This window comes from Nicotiana attenuata, unplaced genomic scaffold (genome assembly GCF_001879085.1).
Source record: "Nicotiana attenuata strain UT unplaced genomic scaffold, NIATTr2, whole genome shotgun sequence".
Classification (NCBI taxonomy): Eukaryota; Viridiplantae; Streptophyta; class Magnoliopsida; order Solanales; family Solanaceae; genus Nicotiana; species Nicotiana attenuata.
Genome location: NW_017675984.1, coordinates 26,949 through 36,810, shown reverse-complemented (window position 1 = coordinate 36,810; position 9,862 = coordinate 26,949). Strand labels below are relative to the sequence as shown.

The window sequence follows — 9,862 nt, the reverse complement described above, 5'->3', positions numbered from 1 at the left end:
TTAATCTGGCAACTCTCTGAACCTTGGCTCTGCGGACCGCACTAAATCGAGTGCGGCCGCAGTGACTCCAATGCGGACCACAGAAAATCCTGTGCGGCCGCATTGCCTTTTTGGCCTGAGAAGCACACTCTCTGAACTTCACTTGTGCGGACCGCACAGAATGGTGTGCGGCCGCACTGGCCCTGTTTGCTGAGCTTTGCCTTGTTTTGGTACTTGTGCAAGTTTCACTCCTTTTTGAGCTGGTATTTGACACCTTGTCACCTTGTTGATCAAACCTGCAATCAAGCACAACTTGTGAGCCTTTGGGACTATTTTGTACACATTTCTAATCAAAACCCAAGCATGAAGGAGTGTAAAATGCATCATAATTCCTAAATATCACAAGACTGGTGCACACAGTCAGAATTTGAGCTAAGGCCTCCTGAAGGCCTGGAATCACGACGGGCACAGCCGGTGCCTGAGCTGGCCCCACTAGCTCATCAACAACTGGAAGTTGCTCCTGAACTGGGGCAACTGGTGGATCTGCAGGTGCCGCCCTAGTTGTTGTACGAGCTGTACCTCTGCCCCTACTACGGCCTCTACCGCGACCTCGGCCTCTCGCGACCCTAACTGGTGGTACTGGTGGTTGTCCTTCCTGCCCGATAGTACGTGTCCTCACAATCTATGAGAGAATAGAATAATAGAAGTTCAGTTACCAGAATCAGTAGATTCGCACGACAAGAATTCAAGAATGTGAAGTTTCCTAAGGGTTTGGCAGCCTCTCGAAGATAAGACAGACGTCTCCGTACCGATCCGCAAGACTCTACTAAACCTGCCCATGACTCGTGAGACCTATGTAGCCTAAGCTCTGATACCAACTTGTCATGAACCAAATCCTAACTCGTCGTGATGGCGCCTATTATGGTACTAGGCAAGCCGACATTTCCAAAATACTTCCCACATTCAATAGAAAATGACTAAAGAAATTTTAAACAACCGGAGTTTTCATAAAAACGGGGCAAAAACCCAAACACAAGTGCAGAAATCCCAAATCAGGGTGTCACTGAGCTCATGAGCATCTATACAACACCAGTCTAGAAATGAAATGTCTACGAGAGTCTGTATCAAAACACAAATAAAGAAAAGATAGAGAAGGAGAAACAAGAACTGCGAACGCCGAGCAGCTACCTCGTAAATCTCCGAAGATCAACCATGCACGATATCAATGCCCACCATGTCCAGAAACACCTGGATCTGCACACGAAGTGCAGGGTGTAGCGTGAGTACAACCAACTCAGTAAGTAACAATAATAAATAAGGAACTGAAAGATAGTGACGAGATACACAGTTATAGTTCATTTTCAATAATGATGTATGGAGGCCATGTTTTCTAGAACAACGGAGGCTTATTAGGCTCATGAAGGTGCCAATGGATTTGGAGAATTGGGCCACGAATTTAAAATGCTTACACTAATTAGCCTTAGTCCAATTGAGGCCCAAGAATTTCAAGAAATTGAAGAAGTCCAAGAATCCATTCAAGATTAGGATTTCTTTTCCTTAAAGATAGGGATTTCTTATTTCTTGTTTCCTAGTAATTTAATCTTTGTTTTAGTAGGATTATATTTGTAGTTCTAGTCAAACTAGGATTGTTAGTTAGTATCCCATTCCTACTAGAATTCTTTTTTCTATTTTAGTTAGGATAGTTTTTCTTAGTCTTATTCTTATTCTAGTTTAATTAGTATTAGTTTTCCTTAACCTTACCAATTTTACTCATTGTAAGGCCTATTTAAAGGGCTTAATATGCTAAGAATAAACATTGGTGATTGTTTTTTCTAAGCTATTGCTTCAAAAACGTGATTTACTTTTTATTTCATTGTTCTTCCTTTATTCAACGCTTCTTGCAATCTTGCGGGATTGAAGAACGTGTGGGTGAGGTTTCTTTTCATCTTACATTCTTCTAACGTGAGTTTGAAGAATGCTTTCACTAGTTTTGCGAAAGACTTTAGCGGGGTGCTTTTGTTTTTCTCCCTTCTTTGTACTTGAGAGGTGCAAAACCTTGAAAGTACATCAATTTGGTATCAGAGCTCAAGTTCCAGGTCCGAATTTTTAAATTGTTATCTTGTTCATCATGTCTCTAGACAAGAAAATAACAAGCTCGGGATCTTCTTCACTTGATGAACAACTTGAGATAGAAAGATTAAGAACTACAGCCCTTGAACGAGACAACGAAGAAATTAAAGTGCAACTAGATGACTTAAGGAAATCAATGCAGAATCTGACTAGATTGGTTGAAGGTTTAATGATTCAAGATCAGCCACCAAATCTTCCACAACGCCTACAACCTCCACCGCCACCAAGACACAACATACCCGTGCTACCGCGACGTCTTCCCCTTCGAGATCCACCAATTCAACCGCGGAGAGCAGGACATATTGAACAAGCGGAATAAGTTATAGCTGACCAAGGCATGAAAATACCAAGGCAGCATGCTCACTATGCTAAAAACTCAGATTCGTAATATTCTGATATTCAAGGTAGTGAAGAGTATGACTATGATGAAGTTCAGTGTCAACATGATAGAAGGAGATTTCAGAGAAGGCCACACAATAATAATCGAGAGAGGTATCAACGTGATGATATTAAGCTTGAAATTCCGGAGTATGATGGCAAATCTCAAGGCGATGAATTTATTGATTGGCTTATCACTATTGAGCATGTTTTTGATTATAAAGAATATTCTGATGAGAAGAAGGTCAAGCTTGTTGCTATAAAACTTAGAGGTTATGCATCGCTATGGTAGGAAAACCTCAAAAAAGAGCGAGAGCTGGAAGGAAAAACACGAATTCGCACTTGGGAGAGAATGAAACGAGAATTGCGCAAACAGTTCTTGCAAGAGACATATGAAGAAGATTCTTACTTGAAGTTTCATTCTTTTAGACAAGGAACTTTATCCGTGGATGAGTACACAAGAGAATTTGAATTTCTTAGGCTCAAGAGTGACATTAAAGAAAAACCAGCCCGCCTAATTGCTCGATATTTGGCTGGATTAAATAAGCCTATTGCGAATACGATTCCAGCCCCATCAGACCTTTGGAGATGTTGTCAAACTAGCCAAGGTCGTAGAGACACAACAGAAGGAAGCCAAAGCCACGTTTTCATCAACTACCATAAAAAAGCCTAACACTTTCAACCATGGGAGTGCTAGTTTGAGCTCTACAAAGCCACAATCATCTACAACAAAACCAAGTGTCCAGAAAGTTGAAAGGAAGCCCATGACTTCAGAAGCTATTTTTAAAAAAAGATGCCATAAATGTGGAGGACTTGGGCATATACAAGCTGATTGTCCAAACAAAAAGGCATTCACCATCCTTGAAGGAGAGACTGATGAAGAAGATTATCATGAAGAGCCACATGATGAAAACTTGGAAGAAGTAGCTGAATATGGAGATGAGGGAGAATACCTTATAATCCAACGAGTTCTTCATTCAGATTCTAGCAAGGAAGAACCATGGTTGCGACACAATATTTTTCATACACGTTGCACATCTAAGGGAAAGGTTTGTACACTCATCATTGATCCAGAAAGTTGCACCAATGTAGTTTCTGAAGAAATGGTTACCAAATTGGGGTTTGAGACAGAGCCATTGCATAAGCCATACCGCATGAGGTGGCTGGATGAAGGAAGGAATGTACAGGTTAATAAACGGTGCCTTATTCCTTTCTCTATTGGCAAGAATTATCAAAATAAGGTCTGGTGTGATGTAATGCCTATGGATGCTTGCCACTTACTGCTTGGGAGACCATGGGAATATGACAGAAGGGCAATTCATGATGGCTTCAAGAACACTTGCTCTTTCGTCAAGGATGGAAAGAAGATCAAACTGCTCCCAATGAACCCTGAAGATTTAAAGAAGTCAAATCCTAAAATGAACGAGACATACATTACAAGAGCTAAGGTAGAAGAACACTTGAAGGAAAGAGAGGAAGTGCTTGTTGTAGAACCTAAGGAAGTGGAATCTATCACCAAGAAAGAGTCATTAGGAGTCAACGACCCACGACTCGAGCAATATTGGATGAGTTTCATGATGTTGTTTCTGATACTACACCTTCTTCCTTACCACCAATGAGGTCAATTCAACATCAAATTGATGTAGTTCCAGGCGCACCACTTTCTAATAAAGCAGCATATCGGATGAATCCAACGCGGCAAGAGGAACTTCAACGACAAGTCAAGGAACTACTAGATCGTGGACTAATAAGGGAAAGTTTAAGTCCTTGTGTTGTACCTGCCTTGCTCGTTCCTAAGAAAGATGGATCTTGGCGTATGTGTGTTGATAGTCGTGTTATTAACAAGATCACCGTCAAGTATAGATTTCCTATTCCTTGGCTTGATGATCTTTTGATCAATTACTTGGGGCCAAGATATTTTCTAAAATTGATTTGAAGAGTGGCTACCACCAAATTCGAATGAAAGAGGGTGATGAATGGAAGACTGCATTCAAGACTGGCAAGGGTTGTATCAATGGCTCGTTATGCCATTTGGGCTATCTAAAGCTCCTAGCACATTTATGAGGTTGATGACCCAAATTTTTCAGTCATACATGGGAAAATTTGTTGTTGTTTATTTCGATGATATACTTATTTATAGCAAGGATGATCAACAACATTTGAAGCACTTGAGGAAGATTTTTGAAGTTTTAAGAGAGCAAACACTTTATGCCAAATTAAAGAAGTGCAAGTTCTTTTCTGAGCAAGTCTCTTTTCTCAGTTATATTGTCTCTAGTGAGGGAATTCATGCCGACTCGGGAAAGATTGAAGTTATTGCTAGCTGGCCTATTCCAAAAAGTTTAACAGAGATTCGCAGCTTTCATGGTATGATTTCTTTCTATCGGCATTTTATAAAGAATTTTAGCTCTCTTGTTGCTCCTATTACCGAGTGTTTGAAGGGAAACTTGTTTAAATAGACGGATGCTGCGCAAAAGAGTTTTGAATTGATTAAGACAAAGATGACTCAAGCACCTATGCTTGCTTTGCCCAACTTTGATGTAATCTTTGAAGTTGAATGTGATGCTTTCGGAGTTGGGATTGGAGCTGTTCTTGGTCAAGAAGGTAGACCTATTGCTTATTTTAGTGAGAAGCTGAATGATGCCAAGTTAAAGTATTCTACTTATGACAAGGAGTTCTACGCTGATACAAGCTGGATGAGCACACTTAATGAGGATGATTTCCTAGTCAACATCATAGCATTGGAGTGCTTTATCTGATCATGAGGCCTTGAAGTATGTGAATAGCCAACAGAAACTCAACATTAGGCATGCTAAGTGGGTAGAATTTTTGCAAGCATTTCACTTTTTTATTAAACACAAGGCTGGGAAGGTCAATCAAGTAGCTGATGCATTAAGTCGCAAGCCGTGCTTTGTTTCTGCCATGCAAAACACTATTGCGGGTTTCGAACACATAAAGGAATTATATGCAACAGATCCAAACTTTGGAGCTATTTGGGGTCAATGCTGGGAGGGTCCTCAGCGTATGTTTGTGCTTAGGGATGGCTATCTTTATCATGGTAAGCAGCTTTGTGTTCCACAAGGAAGTTTGCGTGAATTTATAATCCGTGAGTCCCATGAGGGGTGGTTAGCTGGCCACTTTGGGCAAACAAAGACTCTACACCTAGTTCAAGAAAACTTCTATTGGCCTAAGATGGTTCGGGATGTCAATAAGCTGGTTGTAAGATATGAAACTTGTATAAAGGCAAAAATACACAAAAGCAATTCAGGTCTTTACACTCCTCCGCCAATTCCTACTCAACCTTGGGAAGACATTAGCATGGATTTTGTGTTGGGCCTTCCAAGGACTCAAAGAGGTAAGGATTCCATCTTCGTGGTTGTCGATCGATTTTCGAAGATGGCTTACTTTATTCCTTGCGATAAGACTTCGGATGTAACAAATATTGCTGATCTCTTCTTTGATCATATTGTGAAATTGCATGGAATTCCCAGAACTATTGTTTCAGATAGGGATTCGAGGTTCCTAGGCCATTTTTGGAGGACTTTATGGGCTAAACTTGGTACTAAGCTAACACCTAGCACTTCTCATCATCCCCAAACTGATGGGCAAACCGAAGTTTTCAATCGAAGTTTAGGTGCTTTGCTTCGTGGGTTAATAAAGAAGAATCTCAAAGAGTGGGAATCGTTACTTCTTACTGCTGAGTTTGCCTTCAACAAGTCAACCAACCGCACTACGGGAAGGAGTCCATTCGAAGTTGTTTATGGTAAGAATCCTCTTGGACCGCTTGATCTTTCCCCTCTTCTAGTTACTCATTCTTTCAATGGAGATGCTGCTGATCGAGTGAAGCAACTTAAGAAACTACATGAGAAAGTTAAGACACATATCGAGAAGCAAAATGCTAAATATAAAGAAAGGGCTGATACACGTAGGAAACATGTGGTGTTCAAGAAAGGCGACCTAGTTTGGGTTCATTTGAGCAAGGAGAGATTTCCCAACCGCAAGTTTTCGAAAATACAGAAGCGAGCAGATGGACCTTTTAAGGTACTGCAAAAGATTGGTGATAATGCTTATCGCTTGGAGCTTCCCAATGACTTTGAAATATCACCTATCTTCAATGTAGCAGATCTTGCTCCCTACTATTCTGATGACTAGAGGGCGAGTCCTTTTCAACGAGGGGAGAATGATGAACATATGGAGGCCATGTTTTCTAGAAGGCTTATTGGGCTCATGAAGGTGCCAATGGATTTGGAGAATTGGGCCACGAATTTAAAATGCTTACACTAATTAGCCTTAGTCCAATTGAGGCCCAAGAATTTCAAGAAATTGAAGAAGTCCAAGAATCCATTCAAGATTGGGATTTCTTTTCCTTAAAGATAGGGATTTCTTATTTCTTGTTTCCTAGTAATTTAATCTTTGTTTTAGTAGGATTATATTTGTAGTTCTAGTCAAACTAGGATTATTAGTTGGTATCCCATTCCTACTAGAATTCTTTTTCCTATTTTAGTTAGGATAGGTTTTCTTAGTCTTATTCTTATTCTAGTTTAGTTAGGATTAGTTTTCCTTAACCTTACCAATTTTACTCATTGTAAGGCCTATTTAAAGGGCTTAATATGCTGAGAATAAACATTGGTGATTGGTTTTCTAAGCTATTGCTTCAAAAACGTGATTTACTTTTTATTTCATTGTTCTTCCTTTATTCAACGCTTCTTGCAATCTTGCTGGATTGAAGAACGTGTTGGTGAGGTTTCTTTTCATCTTACATTCTTCTAACGTGAGTTTGAAGAACGCTTTCGCTAGTTTTATGAAAGACTTTAGCGGGGTGCTTTTGTTTTTCTCCCTTCTTTGTACTTGAGAGGTGCAAAACCTTGAAAGTACATCAAATAATCTCAACAAGAAGGTATACATGGTTTCAAATCTGACAATTTAAGTCAAATCAGTTTCTACATGCCAAGTTCAAGTAAAAACCGGATATAATATCTCCCCAAAAGTTTCAAAACAATGACATAAAGCAACTATGTGCAACAATAATGAAAGCAAATACAGCCTCTCAGGGCAACAGTCCTCAATCTTTCTCAATAGCTCCACACTCGGCTCTTAGCCCTCAACACTCACACTCAATATGTACGTGCGCTCACTAGGGGTGTACAGACTCCAGAGGGGCTCCTTCAGCCCAAGCGCTCTATATATATANTATATATATATATATATATATATATATATATATATATATATATATATATATATATATATATATATATATATATATATATATATATAGCCATAAGGCTCGTTGCGGCGTGCAACCCGATCCATATATAAATATAGCCATAAGGCTCGTTGCGGCGTGCAACCCGATCCATAAATATACATATAGCTCACAGCTCAGCACTCAAGCCCTAACTCTGTCACCAAACTCTCCAGTCTCTCGGGCTCTCAGAACATAAAGAATCAGCCTAAACAGAGATAATATAATGTATCAACAAGAAACAAGAAGAGACTGAGATATGATACGCAAGTAAAACTGGGACTGAGAGCAAGACAATAATTAGCAAATAATTCAACAAGTACACGACCTCTGCAGGTCCCAACAGTGTCATCACATAGCCTAAGCATGATTTCTAACATGGTTTGCAGTCAAATTTTCATAACATAGGGAAAGCTTATAGCTAACAACAAGTTGTAAGCACGTGATTTTTGCCCTATATGAATTCCTCCTACAGAATCCCAAGAAAATAGATTTTCTTAATTATTTGCCATTTTTAGGAATTTTCGTAGAATTTTATTTAATTGTTTGCATTTTTGTGCATGTTTAAGTTTTATTTAAATCATGAAAAAATACCAAAATATCATGAATTTCATTTAGGATTTGTTTTTACATTTTTAGAATTAATCAATAATTATTTGCTTTATAAAAGTTCGAAAATCACAAAAAAATACTTCATTTTTATACTTTTTCTTTTTATTGATTTTTTCTCTTTTAATTTAGGATTAAGTAGCTTTTATAGTTTTTGTAATTAGTTAATTAGTCTAATTTCACATTTTTAGATAACCTAGGATTTTAATTTTAAGATTTTTAATTAAAGAAAAGAAAAAGAAAAAATAAGAAAAAGAATTTGAAGAAAAGATTTAATTGGATATTGAGTTAGTTCTTGTACCCAAATTAGGCACCAAATTTTCCTACCTAGCCCAAATTCACCTAAAACACCAAAAAAACGCCTGAAAACCCTGTTGTAATCCGCCGTTCCATCTTCTAGACTACAAAAATCCTAAAACTTCATCACCAAGAAAAAACGAAACGGAGAACACAAAAAGAAAAGGACGTCAGTCCTTTGAATTCAAAAAGAAAAGGAAAAAAGCACACACACACACAAGGACAAAAGGGACCCCCTGTTCTTGAGGCTAGAGGACCTTTCTTCTACAGAGACGACAAAGAACAAAATCCTAGAGTTTCTTCCAAATACCAAATACGCCTCTTTTGATTTTCTTCTAATTCTGTGTTCGATCACGTCGTCGATCACTCTTAGTAATAAATTGAGTCCGTTTGCCTGGGTTCACGGTTCCGTCGAGTTGTGTGAAGTCACCGGTGTTTAATGAGTTTTCTGACCCGGCTTCGAGTTTTCCGGCCTCCGGCGAGTGGGTTTTGTTAGAGTTCCCGCCAAGCGTTCTGTTTGCCTTCAAATTTGGTTGAAGCTTTCCATTGTAATCCTAGTTTAAAGATTCAGTATCAACAGGAAAAGAAATTTCTCCATTAAGGTTTACTCTTTGCACTTATATTATCTCAATTTGATTTTGCTAGCATGGTGAATGATATTGGCTATTGTTTCTCTTCGTTGTTATGTTATCCTTATTCTGTCTTAGTTCATTTGTTTGTTTCCTGAAGATACGTACTTGTTGTTTGAAATTTTTGGATGAATTCACGCTAAAATCTTTTGCTGCTTTGAATTATCTCATGTGCTTCATACAATTGTTATTGCCCTATTTGTTTTATTTTATATATTTAAAATGTGGCAGCAAGTTTTATTAAGTTAATTGTATCTTGGGAGATGGTTGATATATGTGGATTGGTTTGAAGCTGTTAAGACTCGAGAAGAATTAGGCTTGAATCCAAATTTGGACCTACTTATTTAATTACATAGGCAGAAATATAGTTAATTATTAACAAGAGACCTGGGCTACGGTATTAATAATAAATTATTGTGGCCAGGGTACGGTTCCCGTGGCATGGTCACGATACGTGAATCTCAATTCGGGGGTACATTTCATGTAATCCGATTATCACAACTTTGAATAATAAAGCCCTTTGGAATAAATAGAGGTGTGCCGTGCCGAACAAAACCTCAAAATGCATGGCCCTCGCTTAATTAATATTTTACTCCTT

General features: G+C 38.6%; 1 protein-coding gene across 1 annotated transcript; it reads left to right on the top strand.

The window, feature by feature from the left end:
* The first annotated feature begins 4,102 nt into the window (after positions 1-4,102).
* LOC109220649 (uncharacterized mitochondrial protein AtMg00860-like) lies at positions 4,103-4,943 on the top strand. The gene is made up of 2 exons (XM_019385110.1): positions 4,103-4,344; positions 4,628-4,943. The coding sequence occupies exons 1-2, from the start codon at positions 4,103-4,105 to the stop codon at positions 4,941-4,943; spliced, it is 558 nt and encodes a 185-aa protein (XP_019240655.1).
* Positions 4,944-9,862: the final 4,919 nt, after the last annotated feature.